The sequence below is a fragment of the Biomphalaria glabrata genome, chromosome 9 (assembly GCF_947242115.1).
Source record: "Biomphalaria glabrata chromosome 9, xgBioGlab47.1, whole genome shotgun sequence".
NCBI classification, from domain to species: Eukaryota; Metazoa; Mollusca; class Gastropoda; family Planorbidae; genus Biomphalaria; species Biomphalaria glabrata.
The window spans coordinates 16,704,711-16,731,029 of NC_074719.1; the positions used below are offsets into that span (position 1 = coordinate 16,704,711).

Sequence of the window (26,319 nt, forward strand, 5' to 3'; positions counted from 1 at the left end):
CTCTCAATGTCGCATCTAATTGTTAGATCTAGATTTTAATGGACATCAAACTTATGGAATGTGCACTCCCACGTTCATTGTCGCCTGGCGGGAGTATCAACTACAGGGATCAAGGGGTCATCTTTCACAGTAGTATACAGTCAAGATTAAGACATGCTGATTTGATTCAAGTACTTTTATATAGAAAAAACAAAAAGTACTTCTCGTTCCTAAGTGCCGAAAATGCGCAATCAAAAGCATATATAGCTATTTCAAATATATGTTGCGTAGCAATAGTTTTACTATATATATATATATGTGTTGGCCTCCTTCAGTCCTAGAATGACTAATGTTAATCTCGTAGAGCACACAAACACAGATTCACTTCTATGTAAAAAAAAAAAAAAAACTTCAGACAATGGCTTTGCTTTAGGAGTGACTAATCAAAACTGGATCTGCGTAGCTAAGTGAAATACTGCATTCTCTTATATTGAGTTCAATCTGTAATCATTGCTTCTCAGTATTGACATTCATTTCAAGATTTACATCCGCGATCATTTCTTATTTGCTAGTTCTAAAGCTACTTTTGTGTCTATCTTGATCATCGTTGATTTCTTAAACATCTTAGTCTACCTAGTTGTGGCTAGAACACACAATGTCAAACGTAGGAGCTAGTTTTTTTTTTTCTTTCTTTTCGGAAGCCATTCTTTTATTTTCGCTTCAAATTTATGTTCTCGTAATTATGTGTTGTGATGTCAATATCTACGACACGACCGCCCAACCTGAACAGTCAGGTGAAACGAAGCAATAAATTCTAGAAAATGTCATCCAGCTAGCAATCTCCCTAGTAGGTTTTTTTTTTTAAGGGTCAGAAGATAACCGCCGCCCAGCGCCACTCGACTGCTAGTTTCTCCTGTCTGTAGGGCTGGTCACAGTTGACGTTTCGCTTTGGACAGGTGTTGGGGCAGTTAGTAAAATCTTGAACACCAGATTTGTGTTTGTTCAGTAGATATCGGCCAACGTTAGAGGACTGAATGTCACTTATTGATATATGATTAAAATGTGACTTTTTTTTTTTTATTCTTACCAATGTGATCAAGTTGCCGTGTTTACTTATGACTATTTTTGTTTTGTTTTTCTTAGTCAATAGGAATATTTTCAATTTAAAAAAAAAAACTAAATACGTTTGATTACTAGAATAATGAAACTATTTAGCAGGGAGACGAGATTAGGAAGCTGTCACATTTGCAGATTTAAATCTCGTGTTCTAATTCCGGAACGAATGTATTTTTGAAAGGAACTACTTGTAGTGCAGCCAGTGTTATAGATAGTTCTTGAATGAAATTAACACATAAGTACAGAATTCAAGCGTATTATACCAAAGCTTTATCGTCATTTCAATAAAATGAAACTATGCTATAAATGAATGATTGTTGTTCCACACCGTGTCGCGCAATGAGAGGAAAATATTTTGTGCTCGGGATGAAGCTCCAAACTTAAACGTGTACGTTCATTCCTGATCCTAAAATGTGTGCACTAGTTGGGGTTGGGAGTGTCCGTGACAATGTTGTCATTTCATCGCAGCTTAATTTCATCCATTCGTTGATTGCACCGGAAACGACCTTTCTGGCCTTAGTTTCGTACGTTGTTTCGTTATGGTCAGAATGTTATTCGGAGATTCTCAAGTGTCGCTGTGATTAACGCTTACTCTGTGAAAGCATTGTTTTGTCCTGTTGGAGAACCGCTGAGTCAGACCTATTGAAAATGCCCTGTGATTTAGTCTTGGGCTGCTAGAGAATCTGACTTTATGAAGCATCCTGAGATTTAAGCCCCGACTTTCCAGACATTTAGGCAATGAAGTGTTTTAGCATTAGTTGTGTTTTATCACGTGACTGTTGCGTGCGTTTGATAATAAGTCTTCATTTATCTCGTGTTCCCCCATTGTGCAACTGGCTGGCGTCATCTTCTTTACTTTCAATTGTCATACAAAGCAGAGTCTTCTCTTGTTTGGTAGCAATGTCCTAGGATGTGTGTTACCTAGCAACAGTTTCCTGAGTTCGATGTCTTTGTGTGCGTTCTTGCTGGCTAACAACAGAAGTGTGTTTTTGTGTGGTGGGTGGGGAGGGGGGCTTTAGTTTTATGACTTATGACCTTGAATGGCGCGTGTTTCCTGTAAATGTTTTAGTCAAATGAACAAATACTCCACATTATGTATGGCCATTGCGCATCGTATCTCTCTGATGTACAGTTAAGTCTGGACATTCATCAATCAATGTCGCGCAGAGCTTTACTCATATTGTTACTGACTTCTTGAGAGTGTTGGCATTAATATCAATTGATGGGATATGCTCCCATATCACCTTAACACGTCAATTACTGTCATTTCAAAAGTCTTAGTATATCATTACTGCCATTTTTGTTGTGTCTGGAGTAGTCAAAGTGTATAGACAATTGTAGTGTAATGCTAGAACTAGAATTAGTAAAAGAAAAAAAAGCATAAAAAGCATTAACTTAAATACTGATAGTTGTATTCACTAGACAAAGAGCTGATTAGTAATGTGGCTATATTTTCTGAACCTTTTGTCATCATCGGGTCTATACATTTTACAGTATGGTAGAACGTAGGAATGAAATGCTAAACAAGGAACTAGAAAGTGTCCATTTTAAATGTAGCTGTGTTACTTCTGAACTAATGGTTTAGACATTGAGATACTTTGAATGTAGCTGTGCTGTATCTGTGTTACTTCTGAACTAATGGTTTAGACATTGAGATACTTTGAATGTAGCTGTGCTACTTCTGAACTAATGGTTTAGACATTGAGATACTTTGAATGTAGCTATGTTACTTCTGAACTAATGGTTTAGACGTTGAGATACTTTGAATGTAGCTATGTTACTTCTGAACTAATGGTTTAGACATTGAGATACTTTGAATGTAGCTATGTTACTTCTGAACTAATGGTTTAGACGTTGAGATACTTTGAATGTAGCTATGTTACTTCTGAACTAATGGTTTAGACATTGAGAGAATCTTTCATTTCTGCGCTTCTATGCTTCTTTGGTTTTGGGAGCTAACTTGGAGTGGTTGTTGATTGACAGCCTCACTACCGATGTATTCAAATTACGTTTGCTGAGTGTATTCAATGGAGGAGCGACCTCGTTTGTTAAGTCATTGGCCCCAAGTGGTGTTGCCTGGAATGCATGGGGGCAGAAAGTATGCCATAGAGGAGACATTTAATGGAATCAGCAAAAAACAGTATATGGAGTCCAGGGACAGGCCTAATGGTTTGAAGCCTAATTCTTGGGCCAAACAACAGGGGAGGAGTAATCAAAAGGCTATGCCAAGCTGCCCCAGTGGAGCGATTGTTCCTCCTGAACAGCACAACACCAGAGCTGACAGTAGCCTTGCACTTATAGATGACATCCAATTGGTAAATGTTCTTGTTAAACTTCTAGCCTGAGAATTCTACTGTAAGCTAGCCCACCACACTTCCTTAATCAGTTTCTACATTAGTCTGGTATATAATATGATGACCAGGGCATTATTTGTGGGTAACTTTTCTAATAAACACCCCTTCATTAGTTCCATTCTCTCTGGGCAATGTAGGCATATGTCAGAAACAGCATGATAAGAAAAGTAGTTGTGTACTTTCAACACTGTGATACTCAAAGACCCCTCCCTCTCTTTTTAGAATATTGATAAAACATCATAAGTACTTTTTCCAATATTTTTTGTATTTATTTTGTTACATTTAAACACAAAATATTGTTCTAAAACTTTATAACTAAAATGTTATAAAAAGAACTGTAAAAAAAAATCCTTTCTATATGCATACAATATTTAGTGGTCCACTATTATAAAGCATTTAGCTTTTTTTTTTTTTTTTTGCTGAATCACTTTATGAGAATACTCTTTGGAAATTTTCAATTTACTTACTGGAATTACAATTTGGCAATGTTTAATTTTAATCACCCACTACCACAATTTGTATAACATATATAACAAAAACATAACAACCTGTAGTTTTGAAATGTTTTTAAGAATCTTACTTGAAAAAAAAAATGCCTGTTGGAAAATCCATTAGCCATTGGACAGCTCTTTTGTTAAGTAATTCTACCTCTTTAACCCATCAGTTTTGACTGTTTTGTTTGTAGGAGATGGCCTGCTCCTGCATGGAGCTAGCACTTGAAGGGGAACGTCTTTGCAAAGCTGGAGACTGTCGGATGGGTGTGCAGTTCTTTGAGGCTGCTGTGGAAGCTGGGACAGATGATCTCAAGACACTCAGTGCAATCTACAGTCAATTGGGAAATGCCTACTTTTACCTACAGGACTATGCCAAGGCTTTGGAATACCACAAACATGATTTGAACTTAGCCAGGTACTAGAAAATATGTAAATCTTTGTTTGAAATGTGAACATTGCCCCCCCCCCCTTTTTTTTTTTAATTCTCTTGGTTTGAAATATTCAGTTATAGGAATTATATTTATAATTTTTTTTCTGACTGTAAGTGAAAATCAACTAATACTTAACATTTAGGTTGATTCTAAAAAAATATTTATAAGATAACATTTTTTTAAAGTTTTAAAATGTGTTTTATACAAATCTCCCCACTTTTTATTTGCATTTAAAATTTCTAGCCTCATTGTTTTAAAGTTAGTTTTAAAAACATTTTTTACAAATTGGAACTTTAAATTAAAGGAAAATTGTCAATATACTTTTAATGCATTTAAATTGCTGAAACTATTTGTGTAGAAAAAAGAAAGTATGTAATCCTAGAGTCAGAATGAACCCATTGTACAAAGATCCATTGAAACAGACATTATCTTGTGATTGCATCTTATCTCTCTCTCTGTATATATCAGAACCACCAATGACAAGATTGGGGAGGCTAAAGCTTCTGGAAACCTTGGCAACACACTCAAGGTTATTGGCAGATTTGATGAGGCTATAGTCTGCTGTATTCGCCATTTAGAAATTTCCAGAGAAATAGAGGACAAGGTAATTGTGTGCTGTTTGTTTTGTTTTAGGACCAAGTTTTCTTGTTTGTTTATATTGCATTCTGTTACACACTAATTAGACTCTTGGCTATTGCTATGAAATTATTGTAAGTGAATGAATGTGTGTAACCTCAAATATATATATATATAATGGCTGATTTCTAACAATTTATAAAGAATTGATAAATTGAAAATATCTTTTTGAAACCAAAAAAAAATAAATTAGTTTAATAATATTTTACATTTAAACTCTAAAATGTGTACGCTAAAAATGGAAAAGTGATGTAACAAAAAATCTGTAGTACTTTCCAGCATCTTAAAAAATATAGCACACACTTCAGTTTTTATTTTTTTAATGCATTATATAATTCATGATTTTAAATGTATGAGATGTTTATCTATCAGCAAAGAGTTTCAATGCTATGTCTACGCTATATATTATAAATATAACCCAGCAATAGATGTTAGATATTCAATCAATAGTGGTTACATAGATATAATTATCTTTCCTTTGAAGTAAAATATCTCACTCCTGCAAATCAGCAAGCCAATTAGCTCCTCTGTGTTGGCACACACACACACACAAAGATAAAGGGATCAACACATTCTTAGATTTAAAGCCAAGTTGAAATTGTTAGCACTAGTTGAAAAAATAAGTCTATCTCAAAGTCAGACACTGGTGCAAGTGATTTGAAAGAAGCTTTTTACAGTAACATTTAGTTTTATTATTCTTTTTAAAAAGGCACAAATGTAAGACAATATAATTTAAAACATGGTTTCTCATTCCTATTTGATAGGTTGATTAAGATCTTACCTTAGGTTCTTTTGAGAAGGCATAGCGCAGGCTAGTAGAAGCATGCTTTTTGCTGGCCATTGACTTACAAATTGTGATCTCATACAGCCCTTAAATTGTAAATGTAATTTTAGACCAAGTATCACTGGTAGAATAGATTGAACTAGAAAACAAATTGTTTATTTAAATCTACAGTCTTTAAAACTCTTACCTTCATGAAGTATCAATATGTAATGCTGTAGCACTCTCATCTCATCACTCCAAAATATATCTCAGACAGACAACATGCTACACTACTTTCTAGAAGAACATTAAGACCTACGTGTTAAAAACGTTTTTAGATTAGTTTGTCATTTTAGCTCTCGTGTTTATGTTTTTAATGTTATTACAGCGCCTTGAGCCTACATTTTGTTTGTTGACAGCGCTTTATAAATAAAATTATTATTATTATTATTATCTATTAAGTAGGGTTAGGGTTAGGAATAATATTGTTAAATCTTGTAAGCTCTATGTTGTTGCTAGTAAAATCTGTGGGTCCTTGATTGAAAGGCTTTGAAATAGCCATTCTTTTTTTTTAAATCATAGTTCTTGTTGTTTTTTTTTTTTAAAAGTATTCAATATGTTGTTTCTAGTACATTAAACATGTGTTACAATCCATTAGGTAGGTGAGGCCCGAGCCTTGTACAATCTAGGCAATGTCTACCATGCCAAAGGGAAACATTTAGGTCGACATGGTAATCAAGACCCTGGGGAGTTTGCCCCAGAAGTAAAAGAATGTTTACAGAAGGCTGTGCAATATTATGTGTGAGTAGAACATCTTGAGTTTCTTAGCATTGTGTATAACATTCATTTTGTACATAAGTGAGTGTTCAGAGATTTGTAGATACATCCTTTCTATGGTGTGATTGTTTTTTATGGTTGTAAATGCCATTAAATAATTAATATATATACTAGTATAAATTACATGTTTTACCTATCATTTTAGTCTGTGTTGCTTCTTCAATATCCTTAATCAGAAAGAAAGTAAAAAAAAATAAAATCAGTTGTAAAAAAAAACAAAATATGTTCACTAGGCTGTTTTAAACCTTCATAAAATAATTAATTTTTTTTTTCAAAGCATGGACAATGTTATTGTTTTTTTTTTGCCCATTGATTTTCCATTATAGATAGAAAGTCAAGTGTAGCACTCATAAATTTATTGGGTTTTTTTTTATAATTTTTTTTTTTTTTTGCTGTGATGGAGGTTGGGAAGAAAATAAATTTAGAAGCACAATTTATGAATCAATACAAGGCACTGGTACATCTATTTCCAGACTGTCTTGTTCCCATGATCTTGACTGTTTGTGTATAGACTACAATCAGGCAACATTGAGTAATTTCACTTTGGTTTATTGATCCCAGACAATGATAGCTATTAAATAAGTTTGAAGGGATGAGTTTGGTAGTTGTATAGTTGGTAGGAAACTATTGGGAGCTAGTGTGGTGACATGTAGGTAATTGATGGGGAGTAGATGAGGATGGTTCACACCATTGAGTCTGTAGGAATGTGTGAGGAAACACCAGTTTACTCACTCTTGGGAGTCCTGAATTGATAACAAGGTTGAGTTGTGCTGTGTTTTTTTCTACCTGATAGAAGGCAATAACATTTGTAGCAAGTGTGTAGGTTGTGACTTATCTTATATAATACAGACGTTACTCAAAAAAGAAGATGATTACGTCCTAGGCGTCATGCATTTAGTCATGCATATTAACCAATGACTTAAATTCTGCCAAGTCACTGGTTTTCCTGGCTAGCTCAGGCAACCCATTCCATGCTCTAATAGCACTAGGGAAGAAGGAGTATTTGTACAAATTTGTCCTAGCATATGGGACGAGGAATGTGCCTTTATCTTTGTGTCTTTCAGAGTATTTTATTAAATTTTGTTTTTGTATTTGAAGATTATGGTTCAGTGTTTTATGTATAATTGCTACTTTACTTTTGAGTCTTCTGTCCTGAAGGCTTTCTAAATTTAGTGATTTTACTAAAGGTGTTACTCTAGTCAAATGTGAATATTCGTTTGTTATGAATCTCACTGCTCTATTTTGTGTTAGTTCCAGTTTCTTAATGTTTTCTTGAGTTGAGGGGTCCCATACGGAGGATGCATATTCTATTATTGGCCTAACCAAGGTTAAATAACATTTTAGTTTTATGTTCTTATTTGATTTATAGAAATTTCTTTTAATAAACCCTAATGCTTTGTTGGATTTTTTAAATAGTTTCATCAATATGTGGATTCCATGACAGTTTTTCATTTATTATAACACCTAGGTATTTTGCGTTTTTAGTCTGTGTTACTGGTTTGCCATGAATAAGATAAGTGGAATTAATTTGTTTTAGTTTTTTTGTTACTCTTAACAACTGACATTTTTTTTGGGTGGAAAGACATGCTCCAATTTGATTCCCATTTCTGTAATTCATCTAATTCTCTTTGTAAAATATCTTTGTCTTGTGTTGTTTTTATTGTTCTATATATTATGCAATCGTCTGCAAATAATCTGACTTTTGTTCCTGAACTAATGCAATTTGGTAAATCATTTATGTAAATTAAAAATAGTAGTGGACCCAAGACTGTTCCTTGAGGTACACCTGAGTTTACTGTTATCGGTGTTGATTTAGAGCCATTTATTATTACAGTTTGTTCTCTCCCTATCAGAAAATCTTTAATCCACTGATGCAGTGGACCATTAATGCCGAAATATTTTAATTTTTTAAGCAAACTATGGTGGTGAACTTTGTCAAAAGCCTTGGAAAAATCTAGTAAGATAGCATCTATTTGTTCACTATTATCTAAACCTTTTGAAAAATCATCAATTAGTCCTATTAATTGTGTTTCACATGATCTATATTTCCTAAAGTCATGTTGGTATGGGGTGAGGACATTATGTTTGTCTAAGTGGTTTATGATTTTGCTACATATTATGTGTTCTAGGATTTTACATGTGATGCTGGTAAGTGAAACTGGTCTGTAGTTTCCTGGGTCAGATTTTTCTCCTTTTTTTAAATAGGGGGGTGACATTAGCTTCTTTCCAGTCCTTTGGTACTCTGCCCTGGTTAAGCGATGCCTGAAAGAGTATTTTGAACACTGGGGCTAGCTCATTGCTTAGTTCTTTGAGTAATCTAGCTGGAATACCATCAGGTCCAGACGCTTTATTTGGTTTGGTGTTGGCTAATAGTTTTTGAATTCCATTTTCTTGTACTACTAAATCTTCTATGTTGTCTACTTGGTTCAAATTAAGTAATATGTCTTTGTCTCCTGGGGCTGAGAATGCTGATGCAAAGTATTTGTTTAGGATGTTTGCTTTAGTTTCATTATCATTATGTATTATGTTATGTTCATCTTTTAATGGCGCTATGCCTGTTGTTTCCATTTTCTTAGACTTAATGTATGACCATAGGTTTTTGTTGTTATCTTTAGATATTACATTGTTTATGTATTCACTCTGCAGCTGTCTACTTACTTTTTGGGTTAGGTGTTTAATTTTTATATACTTTTTGTAAACTCTTTCTGCCTTAGTTTCTATATAGGTTTTCCTTCTGTTTACAAAGCTTCTTTAGTCTATTATTAAACCAGCATTTATTTATTTTGTTTGATGTGTATTTAGTTGGTATATGATTTTCTATAATGCTTTTAAGATGGTTTTTAATGAAATTCCAGAGGTCATCGACTGGTTGGTTAATGTCTTTTTTCTAATAAGAATGTTTGTTGAAAGTTTAATGCAGCTTGGTGTAGTTGTGTTAGGTTACATTTATTCTATAGTAAGATTTTTCTTTGGGTTTTGTATTGGCTACTGCTTTTATCCGACTGTATTTTTATGATGTCATGGTCTGATAGACCAGGGATAATATCATAATCAACTACTAATCCAGGTCTGTTGGTTAAGAAGAGATCTAATGTGTTGTTTAATCTAGTTGGCTTTTTAATGATTTGATCTAAACTTAGGTTGTGTAAAGTTTCTATGAAAAGCTCATTTATGTCCTTAAGGTTTTGGTGTTTATCTATGGTTAGTGTTTTCCAATTTATATCATGTAGGTTGAAATCACCCATAATCCAAAAAAACTGCATTTTTATTTGTCTCTTTAAGTGTAGTAATCTGAGTACATAGTTCCTGCATGTATTCTAAACTAGAATTTGGTGGTCTGTAAATACTGCCTATTATTAGGGATGTTGAGGTGGTATTAATTTTATAAAATGTTGATTCTATATTTTTTGAGTTAGGTAAGGTAAGAGTGTTTTTTATTGCTAAAAGAACTCCTCCGTGATTATCAGCCCTATCTTTTCTAAAAATTTCATAATTACTATTGAAAATTTCTGCATTATAAATTTCAGGATGTAGCCAAGTTTCTGTTCCTGCAATTATGTCTGGTTTCTCACATTCTAATAAAATTTCTAAGTCTGCTGTTTTGTTCCTAATTCTTTGAAAATTTATTACTAAGGTTTTAGGGTATTTTGGTATTACTTCTTTAGTAGGTTTGTTTAGTGAGGCTGTTGTATTAATTTTAGTAGATTTAGGTTTAACAGGAGTGGATCTGGCTAGTAGTTGGTGAGTTTGTTTTGGGATGGTGTTTAGGATGTTGTATGGGTTAGAAGTGTCCGCATCAAATGAATCAAACAGTCCTGATGTAAACTGAGGTAACCCACACAGTACACAGTGCCATGATGCAGTACCATGATGCGTCTTTGTTGCCTAAGGCATAATACACAGGTGTATTCATATGGAGACATGATGCATGGTACCATTCATCACAGGTGTCACATTGAATGGCTTTCTGTTTCATGGTGCATACTTTTTTGTAGATGTTGTATCTATCTTTAGACCTAGGCCCTGGATTTGACTCTACATCTCCTGCTATTAATATTAACAGTGATAGGTATTTATTTCTACTGTGTCTGATTGAGAACTTCCATTGTGATGGGTAATCTTCTTTAATGTTATGGATGTGTATGTTAGGTTATTTTTGAAGTTGCATTGATCTAAAGTGTGATGATTGATTATGACTGTTGTTTCCTTTTTAAGTTTAGTGTTGACTGAGGTAGATCTAGTTCTGTGTTCAGCTAGTGTGTATTTAGTAATTATTAGGATAAATAGCCAGAGCAATTTCATGATGACTGTTGTTGATTTTAGTTTTTAAAAATGTAAAGGTCTAGTCTAAATCTAGTTTAAGGTTAAGGACTTCTGTACTAAGTATTAGTAGTAGTTTATAAGACTCAAAACTAGTAAGTAAATTTTACTTCATGATAGAGTCTCATATGATGGGTATTGCTTAATTCACCTTTTTGTTGTTGTTTTGTTGTTGTTGTTTTTTACCAATTTTAACAAGGTTTCATGTGGTTAGTGCTTGACCAACTACTCTTTCTTTTCTAATAAAAATGTCAAATACCCATTAGACATCAACATTGGTCTTAGTTAATTTTATTATAAATATAATATATGGATAAGGACTTCACAGTGATTAAATGATGCTAATTATTCCCATAAACACACATTGTTAGTGCATTTAAATAATTCTCAGCAAACATTTCTAAAAGTATTTTTAGTTCTCCTAGAATCTGTGATTAACTTAGCTGTTTTTTTTTTTTTTTTTTTGGTATTTCCTCTTCAAATGATGTGTTCATGACACTTGAAAGTAAGACTGACATTTTTTTTTTCCATCAAATTAAATGTTAAGATCTAGTCTAGATCTAGTGCTGGACTCATTCATTTAAAGTGATTTAAGCTGCTTTAGAAAATAAGAACATTCTAGGAGACGAAAACAGTAAATTGAGGTTAAATCATCCAAATTATTGTCATAGTCTTTTTTGTGTGTGTGTGTGTGTGTGGGGGGGGGGGGTTTCTAGGCTTGATTGCCTTGTTACATTTTCTAACTATATTTCTGTCATATAAGATTGCAGTATAATAATAATAATATATCTTTTACATAATTTTATAATATAATATAATAATGATATAATATACTATAATATAATAATTTTGATCATGTGACTATTTCATATCTATATTTATAAAGAAATACCAGAACATGATAAATGGTAATCGAAAAAGGAATGTAATATTAATAAATCAATCCTACAAAATATATATTCTAGAATATACCTAAAGTTTGTGTGTAGATTATATGATTGGTTAAACAGTAACTTGTATCTGAAACAGAAAATATTTCCTATTTAACTTCAAGAGCATTCATGATTGGTTAAACAGTAACTAGTATCCGAAACAGAAAATATTTCCTATTCAACTTCAAGAGCATTCATGATTGGTTAAACAGTAACTAGTATCCGAAACAGAAAATATTTCCTATTCAACTTCAAGAGCATTCATGATTGGTTAAACAGTAACTAGTATCCGAAACAGAAAATATTTCCTATTCAACTTCAAGAGCATTCATGATTGGTTAAACAGTAACTAGTATCCGAAACAGAAAATATTTCCTATTCAACTTCAAGAGCATTCATGATTGGTTAAACAGTAACTAGTATCCGAAACAGAAAAATTTCCTATTCAACTTCAAGAGCATTCACATTTCGCTCTTTCATTTTGTTTTCAGTGAGAACCTTGAGTTAGTCAAAAGTTTAAGTGACAGATCAGCTGAAGGCAGGGCTTGTGGTAACCTTGGCAACACTCACTATCTTCTTGGTAACTTCTCTGATGCCATCATGTTCCATGAAAAAGTGAGTCTTTCTGAACTCCAATATTGCATGCAATTATTAGACTTTGATTCATTATTGAACTTTTTTTTTTTACATTTTGGTTAATTATTGTAATGAAAAACAATTTGGTTTTCTGTTTCTGTATTGTCACTTATTGTCTTTATGGTCAAAAGTTTTAATATTGTGTTTTCCCACAGTTTTATCTTGTTGTCAACTTAATCTCTGCCTATTAAATATTGATGTCAAAGTCACACTATTATATTCACCAAGGGGGGTTAATCAAATTGGACTGAGAAGGATTTTTGTCCATGACAGTACTTTAAACATGGTTTATCTTTTTGTTAGCCAACACTTGATTTTCAACCTCATCTGCTGGTTATTGAAGAGTATTTAATGAAAGAGGCAACCCATAGTATAAAATCTTGTCTTCAAAATAAAGTAATTCTTAATAAAAATGTATATCTTTTTTTCTTCCATTCCAGAGACTCTCTATAGCCAAGGAATATGGAGACAAGGCAGCAGAGAGAAGAGCGTACACAAATCTTGGTAATGCTCATATCTTTCTGGGGGATTTTGAGTTGGCAGCTGATTACTACAAGTAAGATTTTAGTTCATTAATTGTATCATTATTTGTTTCACTCTTTGTCAAGATATTATCTTATATAATACAGTATTTGAAAGCAACAACTGTTTTATTTCTAACTTAATGCAACAAAAAAAATCCTTCTGTGTTTTTAGGAGAAGTCTTCAGATAGCTAAACAGCTCGGTGATAGAGCTTTAGAAGCTCAGGCATGCTACAGCCTAGGCAATACTTACACACTCATGAGGGACTTTGAAACTGCTGTCCGCTACCATCAGCGCCACTTGCTGATTGCCCAAGAACTCTTTGACAGAGTTGGTGAAGGCAGGGCTTGCTGGAGCCTTGGAAATGCCAATTGTGCTCTAGGCAATCATAAGCTGGCTATGCAGTTTGCTAACAGACATCTGGAAATTTCAAAGGAGGTAAACAATTATATCTTTAAAAATAAAATAACAATAAAAAAAAGTTTTCTTGGCATTGCAAGTTGCTAAAGATCTTACCTAATTATTACTCTTATTTTTTTATATTTTGCAGTAGTTTGAACTGGCTGTAAACAAATACTAGCACATTTAGACACATAAACTTAGTCTTTAAGTTTTCCAACAGAGGAATCATGTTGTTGTGCTGGCTATTCAACACATACATTTATCTTTTTCCTGGTGTTATAAAGTGTGTGCATCAACTGATAAAACAAGTATTTTGACTCAGTGCTGGCCTTACGAATTGCAGGGCCCAATTTAATGGATGCTTGCTAGGCCCTTCTGCTGATTTTATTTTTTTTCCTCAATAACAACTAATACTATTAATTAGATCATTATATTGACATGCATAGTAAGCAACTCAAAGGCAACAGGCACCAGTGGGCTAGTTGAATTGTAAGAGCCATGACTAAAAGTGATATAAGTAAAGTTCCCCTTTCAGACCCTGTGATCTATAGGGCAGATGATGTAAAGGTTATCTGTATCAATGGCCCATAGTTAATGCTTTCTCTCCTAACCGACGATATCGTTGATTTTATCCCAATATGCAGCCTAATCAACGATATTATCGTCTATGCTTAAAAAGTCAGTTATTTTGTTATATTTCCTTACAAAATGCTTTTAATTGCTTATAAATAAATCTTGACTAGTTTCCTTTTGGAAAAAATATTTTTTTTTTTTTCATTTTGATTGTGTTTTTACAAAAAAAAACTATGTTTTAAAAGAGTCGGAGCTAAAAAAGGCTTTATTTTTCTATATTAATTTTTTATAGGGGGTGTGACATGGGATAGTGACCTTAAGACAATTAATATAAATGTTTTATATATGTTATATATTAAGTTTTGTGAGAATATAAATAAATATCATAAAATATTGCCTAGATCTAGTCGAGATTTAGTTTTAAGGGAGACTTGTCCACAGTCAATAAGTTTTAACTTTGAAGTTTCACTATCCAAAATAAACTTCGTTTTATAAACATCAATTTAAATTATCTAAAAAGGGTATGCATTTTCCCTTAATTGTATACCAATTATAACATTTTCTGATAACAAAGACAAAAGTTATTAAAGTTTAATCATAACAGGGTAGTGGAATATATATGGGTAAAATGAATAATTCTGTCGGAATGTGGAAAATAATTACGGAGAGAAAGAGTTAACAAGGGTGTCCATGTGGCCAGCACAATGACTAACCTCTTTTACCTTTACCTATCCCTTAGTCTGTTGGACCGTTGGGTCACTATGTAAGATTTGTCAACTGTCCTTCTCCATTCCTTTTGTCCTAGTCAGAACCTCCTTCAATGGCAGGCCCGTCCATTCTTTTATGTAGTCTTCCTATTGCTTTCTCTGTCTGCCTCTACTTCTTTTTTCTGGTACTGTTCTCTGAAGGAAGGTCTTTGCCAGCCCGAAGACCTTGTAATATGGCTATAGATTTTTAGCTTGCATTTTTTAACGATAGTAAGTAGGTCATCATGGGGTCCTATAGGTGCAGTAACCCTGTCTCTAATCTTTTGGTTTGTGATGCGGTCTTTAAAGACTGCAACTGCCTTTACTTTTCCCTAACTATTGTCAGGTACCCATTAGAGCTAATAGTGATATGTTAAATGTAAATTTTGGGGTCGCTTCCAGGCATGTTTCCCAATTTGCAGCAATGAGTAAAATCGGCCTAAAGCAGGCCCTGCTTTGATAAAGATAATATTGCATAGGTTGGGTATAATAAAAGATGGGAACAGTAGATTTGAGTGAGCTGAAAGAGATTTTGGAAAATCCTTTATAAGATCTTGTGATTAAATTTGAGTTTTGTATATATCAACACTGATATTGAAAGCCTGTCGACTGTTGATTTTTGTAAAATAAATTTAGTTTTTTTTTAATGAAGATTTTAAGCTTTTAGTCAACTTTGTGTGTGGAGTTAATATATAAGCCTACAAGGTGTGGTTGGATTAGCTTTCTTAAGCTACATCTTAACACCCTCCTCCTCATCCACTACAATCACCTACCTACTCACCTACGACCTGTCCAGAAGAATTCTGAGACTTTTGAACTGTGCTTATCTTGTTAATAGATCTGTCCCACTGGACCCCAATGAGTATTCATTGAACACTTAACTGATTGGCTTTAATTGATTCTTAATCTATGCTATTTTAGATTGGAGATCAGACAGGACAAATGACAGCACAAATGAATTTAGCAGATCTAAAGGAAATCATGGGAGTGTCAGAGCAAACAAGGTAAATTGTGCAATATATTACAGTTTTAACCTTTAATTCTTACTCTCCGTAATTATTTTCCACATTCCGATGGAATTATTCATTTTGTTCATTTGTGTTTCACTACCCTGTTATGATTTAACTTCAATAACTTTTTGTATGTAATCAAGAAATGTTGTATTAATTATATAATTATAGAAGAAAGCATGCTCTTTTTATATACACAAATTAAAGTTTATAAAAACAAAAATTAATCTAATTTACTGGGTTCAAATCAATGTTGGTATTGTCAGGAGAATAAGAGTTAAATATTTTTTTTTTGTTTGTTTTGTTTTACATTTTCTAAATATATTAATGTATTTTATTTATCCTTTTTATTTTCTTTCAAATTGGTATTTCTTTTTCAGTGGTATAGAAAAATCAGAAACAGCCTTTGGTAAGTAAATGATTGTGTAGTGTTAAGATTTTGTAATGAATTTTTTTAAAACTTATTGTAATGAAATTTTATTTGAAAATAATTTCTTACATTCCTTTACTGTAGCTTTCAAATAGCCTGTAAACATCACCATCTTGTTACAAAACTTGTTAGCCCTAGAAAAATTATCTTATAACATCTTTAATAATGGCTTTTAACGTATAATATCTTATATCAAACAAAGCATTAGGGTTTATTAAAAGAAATTTTTATAAATCAAATAAGAACATAAAATTAATATTGGTTAGGCCAATAATGGAATATGCATTCTCTGTTTGAGACCCTTCAACTCAAGAAAACATTAAGAAACTGGAACAGACACAAAATAGAGCAGTAGGATTCATATCAAACGAATATTCACATTTGATTAGAGTAACACCTTTAGTAAAATCATTAAATTTAGAAAGCCTTCAGGATAGAAAACTCAAAAGTAAAGTAGCAATTATACATAAAACATTGAGCCATAATCTTCAAATATAAAACATAATCTAATAAAATACTCAGAAAGACACTAAGATAAAGGCACATTCCTCGTTCCATATGCTAGGACAAATTTGTACAAATGCTCTACTTCCCTTGTGCTATTAGAGCATGGAATGGATTGCCTTAGCTAGTGACTTAGCAGAATTTAGGTCATTTGTTAATATTCATGACTAAATGCATGACCCGTAGGACATAATTATCTTCTTTTTTGAAGTAACGTCTGTATTATATAAGATAAAATAAGATTTGTCTTTTAATGTTATCATTTTTTAAATTTTTTGTTTGTTTGTTTCTCCCTTGTTATGCCATGCTTGTAAACATCTCAATCTGCTTTCATTATCCACTAGGCAACAGGGCGACAGACAAATCCAGACGCTTTAGCATGGAAAATATGGAGTTGATGAAACTAACACCAGATAAGAAGGTAATAATACTGGTGGAAATGATGCTGACACATTCATCCACATCTCAATCAGAAATATTACACTTTCAAATCCCACTTAAAGAAATATAAGTGGGCTCATCAAAATATCAATTAAAGATAATTTAATGAATTCAACTTCATTGCTTTCAAAATGGATTACTTTAGATTACAGACTTAAATTTATGTTTTTATGTGTAAATCTTTGATATGCACTTAAGACAAAGTGATCAACTATTATTTGAAAAATCATCTTCCTGTTAGACCTAGACTTGAATGAATCATGAATATTCATATCTAGATCACACTAAGTTTTCTATTATTTCTAGCTTTCAAAATAAATTTATATCCTTAATGTCCTCAAATAAGTAAATAACTTGTATAAATGTGAAGACCCAGTGTCATTTTGGTTAAATGAAATTGTATTGTAAAACTGAAATTATGTTTCTTTCTGATCATTGAAAGTCAAAACTAAATTTACAGAAATCTTCCTTGGCCTGTCATAGCCATGTATCTCGCAAAATGTAAATTTTCTTGGCTATTCATTCTTTGTTTTTAAGCTATATGTAGACCACTTACAGTGTTGAATGAGCTTTCTGTAGACATGTTGCTGTGTGCAGGTTTTTTTTTTCTTTTTGGTACGTTAGTATATATTTCTATTCTGTTTTTTTAGCAGCAAACAAAACAAGTTACTGGAGGTGCCAGACCCAAACAGAAAGTTCAGAAATCTGCAAGTGTTGCTGTGGACATGGGTGTGGACCAGAAGAACTCACAGGTGGGAAAAAACTCCAAGTTTAAGTGTCCATTCACATAGATTTTATTTAGGAGTAGACAATGCTTTAGATGATAGCACCATGGTTTCATGTTTGGCTTGCATATTTCTTTACAATTGTATGTTAAAAACAAGCTACTTATTAATGTACTTCTAATACAGATGGTAAGGAATAATATGAATATTACTTATTTGGTAAACTCTCGTCTTAAAACATGACACACCTACCTCACTGTTGACACTGCTCACACCTTAATGAAACTATCCTATATAATGCCACCTTAGACTGACAAGGTTTCTCAACAAGCATATACAACATACAAAATTGTTTGTCAGTGCGGAGTAGCTGATAAGCATGCTATTTTCCATGGCACAGATTGAAAAGAAGCCATACAGCTCAGCAGCAAAAAGTTGGCTTAAAAAAAAGACAAACTTAAAAAATACAATCGTTTTGGTTAACTTTCTCATACACAATTAAAAATGATTTATGTCTGAAAATTCTAATACTTATGTGGTGTTGTAAAATCAACACATAAATTATGTATATCTGAAAATTCTAGTACTTATGTGGTGTTGTAAAATTAACACTTATCTTTCTTGAGATATTCTAAGCCTTTTCAAGAATATAAAACTCATTTTTTATTTACAGATGTTAAAAATTTAAGAAAAAAAAAACTAAATTAAAGGAATGTCCTTTGAATTTTTTTTTTTCAGAATGGATCAGGTGATGACTTTGATGATGATGGTTTGTTTGACTTACTAACACAGTTCCAGAGTCGCAGGATAGATGACCAAAGGTGTTCTCTAAGACTCCATGAGCAACCATCACCAGAGGCTGATGAAAGTAAAGATGTTAGACTAGGTGTGTATTCTACAAGAGCTGTGGCAAGCCTTTTATAAAGAGCTGCTGTTTATTAAATTTCTTTTTAGGAGGTTTTCTATGAAAGTCATGCTTGGAATGTTTTTGAACGCTTTTTAGTCAGTAACTGGGTTTTAAAATTTGAATGCAGTTGAGATTCATGTATGCATAAATTGTGAAGTTCAGGGGACTTAATTTTTCTTCTATGTAACATTTAAAGTAGTAGTGGAACCTAATTTAAAAGAAAACACATTGTAAAGTAACTATTGTAACAAATTAACACTTTTTAGCGGCCCCCGAAAGGGGAAAAGACGCTATTAGTTTTGTGTGAAATGTCTGTCCGTCCTGTTTAGATCTCGTAAACTAGAAAAAGATAGTGAAAATCCAACATCATAATATTTTGTTCATTCAAAGTTCTGGTGCAATGGCTACTTTTTTCTTTTCTAAAAAGTGTAAAATCTAATTTTTTAAATCACTTATGCAAGCATTTTTTTCATAAAAATACACCACTTTTACAACTATTCACTATTTATAGTAATAAACACATTAGGCTCTTTAGTAGGGGAGCTAACTACTGACCATCATTTTAACACATTTATGCAAATGGTTTTAGACTTTATGTTTAAAAATTATTTTTTTTTACATTTGCATTGCTACGTTTAGTAAGTTCTGTCCTACTAACTACTACATTTACCCAAAAATAATGTTTACTTTTTTTAAGAGAAAAAAATCTATTTAGTATGCATATAAGTTGGACATAATTTAAAACAACAATTAATAAGTAGGTTTTCATATTATCACTGGAACTGGAGTGCCGAACCACGGCCATAGAACACTTAACTAAAGGAAATTTTTTTTTATTACAGAAATGTTTTTTTTCTTTTTTTGAGGATTTGAATAAAGAGATTTACCCTTTACAAAACAATTATATCAATTAGATTTCATTATAAGACATCAGTAAGGCCAGGTTTGCATTTAACTTCACATTCACTTTCACCTATCCTTTGGTTTGCTGGACCGCTGGGGCACAGCACAAGGTCTGAAGACCTTCTTTCTCCATTCTTCTCCATCATTTGCCTTTGATAGAATTTCATTCTGATGTTTCCACACAAACTGTCTTTGTAACCTTCTTGTTTTGTTTTTTTTGTCTCCAGTATCCTCCCCTGGCAGTGAAAAGTTGATGGATATGGTGGCAGGTTTCCAGGCATCACGTATGAATGACCAGCGAGCCAGTTTACCCACATTCCCTGGACTGACCTCACAAGATGTGATAGGCCAGCTGTTGAACAATTCAGGGGAAGATAATAAAAAGGTACCAGATGACAGTTTCTTTGAGATGCTCATGCGTTGCCAGGTAAGATTTTGTTTTAAAAATCTTTTTATTTTATTAGATTCTGTTGTAACTGCATTTCTTAACTTTTTGTGACACACCACCTTTATTAACTACTAGAAAAATCAATGTTGTAAAGTATGTTAACATGAAGAGCCTCCTGATGTAGAATGAGTCAATAGATGTTTTAAGATGAAAATTGGAACCAGTGAAGCATTCCCCTATGTACTATCACTGGAGAATGATGATTACGTCCTTAAAAGAGGCCTGGATCAAGACACTTCCCCAGAATACCTCTTTGAAAGATAGACTATTTGAAGAATCATCTGTTCCAGAGGCCACTGTGCAGTTTATTTCAAATATAAGAGAGGTTTTCTGAACCCTTCTATTTGTTACTTAAAAAAAGAAGAGATTTTGAAGTATTATAGAAATAGCCTGCTTTGTTATATTATTTATTTATTTCATATTATTTTGGAATTGAGTGGATGGTGCCTTAACTATAGCGGTTGCAGAAAGATGTCTTGGTTTGCTTCATAAAATCTATTTGGAATAGTTCATTCATTTGAAATCATCCTCAAACTTCCATTTCTATGAGAAGCTTAACTCATCCCCTTTAACTCTTTCTTTCAGTAATTATTTTCCCTCTTCTAATGGAATTATTCATTTTGCTCATTGGTATTTCACTTCAATAACTTTCTATGTTTATTATAAAAAAATGTTATATTTGGTATATAGTATAGAGTGGTACATGCTCTTTTTAATCAATACAAAGTTTATAAACCAAAAGTTAATTTGATTTAATGGGGTCAAATCAATGTTGATATCGTCTATTAGGAGAGAAAGAGTTAAAAACAAGACACTGGATAAAAATCTGCATAGAAAGTAATGTGGGCATGTTTCCATACTGGTCAAGAGCAAGGGGTTTCCAAGACCTTTTATTTTTTTAGGGTCACAGTGAGTCAAATTTGAGCCTGAACTGTGTTTAAAAATATACAATTGTTTGTTCATCCTGCACTGGGGTTTCGTTGTTTTTTAAGGCCTGCAAAGCCACCTCAACTGGGAGCCTTTTTCAGGATGCTTCATAAACTCCAAGACTAGGTCAGGGTTCATTCATTGGCCTCCTTCAGTCGTAGAACACTCCCGTCCACAGATAGCGCAGGTTAAGGTGGCTTTTGCTTCGGTAGTAGAGGAGCAGGACGTTTTTTGGATTGTACGTTTTTCTTCTGAGACCCATGTACTTTCACTGTCCATAGCTTTTTTGGTCACTGTCTCTCTCCATCTGTTGCAGTCTAGAGCTATGTCTTCCCAATTGTCAGTATTGATATTCACTGATTTGAGGTCACGTTTTATTACATCTATGTAACGGAGGTGTGGGGGACCAGTTTTTCTTGTGCCAGTCAAGAGTTGACCATAGAGGATGACTTTCGGGATGTGCTTGTCCTCCATCCGGCGAACATGTCCAAGCCAGCGCAAACGGCGTTGTCTGAGGGCTGTAAAGATGCTGGGAATACCTGGATACAAGGATCTCAGTATTGCACACTTTTTCTTTCCATGTGACATTCAAGATCCTACGGAGACATCTCAAATAGAATGAGTTCAGTTTTCTCTCTTGCTTTGTGTAGGTGGTCCATGATTCACTGTCATACAGCAGTGTACTCATAACGCATGCCTTGTAGACTTCCATTTTGGTCACCGTAATTAGCTTATGGTTTTTCCAAACTCTTGGCCTGAGTCTAGCGAAGGTTGAGGCAGCCTTCCCTATGCGTTTTTTTATCTCATCTTCTAGAGACAGGTCATCTGTAATTGTGGATCCCAGATAGCAGGTCAGGGTTAGGGTTTAAAAAAAAAGTATTCCTTTCATCAGTTTTCAAACCAATCGTCCTCATTCAACTTTTGTTTGTTTGTGCATCCTAAAAGCTGCTTGTTGGATGATGCCTGCAGTTATTGATAGGCCAGAGAGTATGTGATGGTTTTACAATCACACATTTGTGATTAAGTTGACAATGATTTGAAATAATGTGAATACACTGTTATAGTTTTAAGGTTTCTGTTAAGTTTAAGTTTTTTCATTACTTTATTCTGACTTTTACTAAATTGTTTTCTATTCAGGCCACAAGGCTAGAAGATCAGAGAAGCTCTTTACCGCAAGAGCTGTCTGCTCCAACTGTGCCTGATGAAGATTTTCTCAGTTTAATTATGAGAGTCCAGTCCAGCAGAATAGACACACAGAGGTCAGATTTACCTCAAAGAAACCCATCCACTCCAGGAAAGAAGAAAAAAGGCACATAGGCTAACTATTCTAAGTGTTTGTGGTCCAGTTATTGGGACCAGTGACATGCATTTATTGATCTGAGGATGTTTTATTTGAAGGAGACGTTAGAGCTTTCAATCAAATGTGTACAATCTTTGTTTTTAGCAACTAACACTTTTGTACATTAGTGTCTTTTAAGCATCCATTTATAGACTGTTTTTAATTGCTTTCTTTTATCTCATGTATAGATAACCTGTTTTGACTTTGATGATTTTATAAATTGTTACATTTTTTTATTGTTTTAAATTTCGTTTTTTAAAAATTAAGAAAAAATTTGCCAAGCTTTTGTTTCAACATCTTGGTAGATTTAAAGTGTGAGGAAAATTTTATTTCCCAGATTTCTCTTTAATAAGCATTTTTTTTTTTTTGGCTTCTTAATTTTTTTCTTTCTGTGTAATATTTATCACAGGAAGTTCTGATTGTCTCCACAATACAACTTGTGTCCACCTCTATTGAAATGTTCTATTTATTTCTGCAACATAAGCATCATTGAAGAGACAGTGTATTAACATAGCAGTATTGATTAATAATACTTTGTATTCTGAAGAGGTCATCATTGTGTTTTACTCATGGCATTAACCTCTATTAACATCTGGTTTAAAATAGTAGTCATAATGTTTGTATTTTTCCTAATTTATTTGTTGCTGTTATTTTTAAGGATAAAATTCATTATTTTTATCCAGATAATGATAGTTGTTAAGTAAATATACAAATATCTGAATCTCTTATTAGTTTGAGCTGATAAAACTTAATATTTCTTTGAATGAAAATGGTTTTGATAAGTTTTTCTGATTCCTATGTTTATATTTTAACCAGCATATTATTATTATTTATTTTCTGTTTACGTATAAACTAATCAGACTTACTTTTGCAAGCCTTATGTCCAAATTTTACTCTATTCTTTTCTGTGGTGCTAATTTTTGTCTGAAGGTGACTTCATTTTGTTTGATTATTTCATCATTTTCTTGTTTACAAAATACTTTCTTATTGTTTGAACATGTGGACATTGTTGGAACTCATTTCTGACTAGTAACTTATTGCCAAAAACTAAACAATGTTCACTTGTTAACTGATAAAAAGAAGAAATCAGTGGGGATGTAGAAAAGTTACATTAACTTGGCATAATGGCATTGTGCGCTGGAGCTTGAAGCTGTAGGTCACACATAGACACAAATGTCAACCATTTTGTTTTCTATCATGTTGAGTCACTCAACCATGGGTTATAATTACACATTACAATACAAATCTTGACCCTTATATAGCGCTTTGTTTTTTTTTCTTGCTACTAGCACTATCGGAATGTTTGAGGCATATCTGTGAAATGTAGCTAATTGAGCCCTAAAAAACAAATAATGAAAAATACTTAGGCCTTGAATCATTGTGGTCTGATGTATTAGCATTAATTTTAAACTAATCTTACATACCATGAAAAAGTGAAGAAATCCTTTAAGTTCATGGTATTTTTTTTTCTGATGTTTTGTCTAAAAATATTGTTTCCATTAGTATTTGATTAGACAATATCCTAAAGGCTACATTGTTCTTGGCCAGATTTTCTAGTCAAAAGTCAAAGTCAAAAATAAGAGTGTAAGACATCTTGTTTTTATTCCAGACAGGAATTTAGATTTTCAAAATGCCTTTATTGTTTTTTAATCCGCCTTGTGTGTTTGGGAGTGTTGAATTTCTAAAACAAAAGATTTATTCAAATGAATGCATTTATTCAGTAACATGTTAAGCCATTAGATTGTTTTCTGTTATGATTTTATGCATTTGTTAGTCATTCTTAGAATTGTTTTATCTTTTCAATTCCTCATAAATATAAATAATCACTAGCTATAGCAGTGGTCACATGCAGGAATAATATTTTTTAAAAAAACACCCGTATATTATGAATGAAAAGGTTCAATGTTTGAGCACGGAGGCGATGAAATTACTTAGTACAATGAATGTCTTAATGTTTGGCATTGAATCATTGAGAAAGATAGTGTGGGAAAATTAAGTGATGACCATGTGATGTATTTGTTGCAATCAGGCACATGTATAGACTTAAACATTTTTTTTATTAGACCATGAAAACCTGGGTGCATGTCGAACATAAAGAAATACTTTTCACCTTTCCTTCTCAAACCCCTACACAAATTATTAAATCATGTCTTTGAGTCGCAAACCTCCTGAAGCCTTGTGAGGTCAAAGTCAGGGCATATTCAGAAAGTTTCTTAAATTCCTATAGTGTACCACCAACTCTGTGGAAGGAATTATTGAAAAATAGACCCACTTGAGGAGTAGAATAGTAAAAGCACTGTACTTATCTCTGACCTGGATAGCTTGTGATTCCTGTTACTCCCTCATCCATGTCACTTTTCATATTCCTGGAGGACAAACTTACACACAAACCACACTTTGTTCTTATGACTCTATTGTTCTCCACTGCTTTTTTTTTTTTTTTTTTAGATGTTTGCATCTGCAGTTTGTTTTATCTGTATGTTCTGTAAATAACGAGTTGAGATGTTTTGTGACACGGGACATTGGTCTTTCTGTCCAGGTTATTAACTATTATCTCTTAGATCATTTTGTTTTGTCTAAAACCAAAAGGTCTGTGCTTCATTTTTACTTTGTTGTGTACATACTGCTAGGTTTATAGTTCCATTCTAGACTTAGTTTAAACTTTATATACTTAGAATTGTCATGCTGTTAATAAAGCCTAATGCCAAATAATCTTGATCAGTTTGTTCCAAGTGAAAGTTGAGAAGTTTTATCTATTTAACTACTTATTATGAAGAGGAAGATCAACCTGATATAGAAGGTGTATAATTCTTCTTTCCAACTGGTCAAAGTTGATAGCACCAACCAAAAGTCAAACTTTGTTGCTTGGTTTAAAGATGTATGATGTTGATGTAGCAGTTTTTATCTATTGGTTTACAAGGTGATGTGTCAACAGTGCATGGCCTTAGTTTTTATGTCATGGTGTTTCTTAACAGATTTGCTACATTTATAATAACTACTAATTAAAACTAGGTAGACTCCTGAACTAATGTACATTATTGCAGGCAAAACTAATCTTGGATGTATGATCAAGTGGGCTGACCACTCAATAAACATCAACTTTGTCTCCTGATTTTTTATTTTTCATCATCTCTAATGTTCAACTTATTTGAACACATTTGCTACAGAATCAAGTTTTTGGAAGTGTGTTCCACAATCTGTATGTTCCACAATGGGGGCAAATCTAAAAATAAAAGAAACTTGAATCAGTCTGATATTTGGCAAAAGAGTTTGTTTTTATTAGTAATGTGTTTTATTGTATATACTATTATATTTTTAATCATTTTTTTTAAACAAACATATGCATTAAAGTTTTCAGCATTTCACTAATCAGAAATGATACACAGCCTAATCTAAAGCTAGGTAAATAATACAGGAATTTCCATTCATTAAGGAGGGTTGTATAAAGGTCAAGATTCAGCTCTATTTGTGATAGAAAAGATATATATTTTGTACTAAGGGGCATAACCAGATTTACAAGTTTGAAATTTTGTTACACTAATATAGTACACCTTTTTTTTTTGGGGGGGGGGGGGGGTTATTCAAACCTAGAACATGACAAAAAAAGGTTAACATGGCATAGCCAGTGCTGGATAACAGCGAACTCATCACTTCGGATGTCTGCATAAATTAATACAAAACATTTAAATACATCTTTAAGGCGCCCTACAAAAGGAGGAAATAGCCTTCTTTATAAGTACTATTGTCCAGCTTTTATCATTTACTACAGAAATGGGCAACCTTTTTCTATCGAGGAATAGTCAAAATTTGCTAGCTAATTGTATTTTAATTTACACGTATACTGTATTAAACATTTTACATCTTTATTACAGTACCAATTGAGGAATAAAAGTTTTAGCAATTTCTGAAACTAATTTTAAGAATATTTTTTGTACATTTTGTC

General features: G+C 32.9%; 1 protein-coding gene across 4 annotated transcripts in view; it reads left to right on the top strand.

Annotated features, from left to right (window-relative positions):
* Positions 1-25,632, top strand: part of LOC106069795 (G-protein-signaling modulator 2-like) — a 59,693-nt gene extending 34,061 nt beyond the window's left edge. For 2 of the 4 annotated variants that reach the window (XM_056041030.1, XM_056041029.1), the window contains exons 2-14: positions 4,135-4,358; positions 4,843-4,978; positions 6,432-6,574; positions 12,354-12,477; positions 12,939-13,054; positions 13,195-13,459; positions 15,664-15,746; positions 16,133-16,161; positions 17,031-17,107; positions 17,778-17,879; positions 18,591-18,738; positions 19,890-20,089; positions 22,175-25,632. In XM_056041030.1, coding sequence (XP_055897005.1) covers positions 4,138-4,358; positions 4,843-4,978; positions 6,432-6,574; positions 12,354-12,477; positions 12,939-13,054; positions 13,195-13,459; positions 15,664-15,746; positions 16,133-16,161; positions 17,031-17,107; positions 17,778-17,879; positions 18,591-18,738; positions 19,890-20,089; positions 22,175-22,354 — 1,824 coding nt within the window. In that variant the 5' untranslated portion in view covers positions 4,135-4,137 and the 3' untranslated portion in view covers positions 22,355-25,632. Of the gene's footprint in view, positions 1-3,046; positions 3,411-4,134; positions 4,359-4,842; positions 4,979-6,431; positions 6,575-12,353; positions 12,478-12,938; positions 13,055-13,194; positions 13,460-15,663; positions 15,747-16,132; positions 16,162-17,030; positions 17,108-17,777; positions 17,880-18,590; positions 18,739-19,889; positions 20,090-22,174 lie in introns of those variants that run through there. The other 2 variants (XM_056041028.1, XM_056041027.1) reach the window with 2 other exon arrangements.
* Positions 25,633-26,319: the final 687 nt, after the last annotated feature.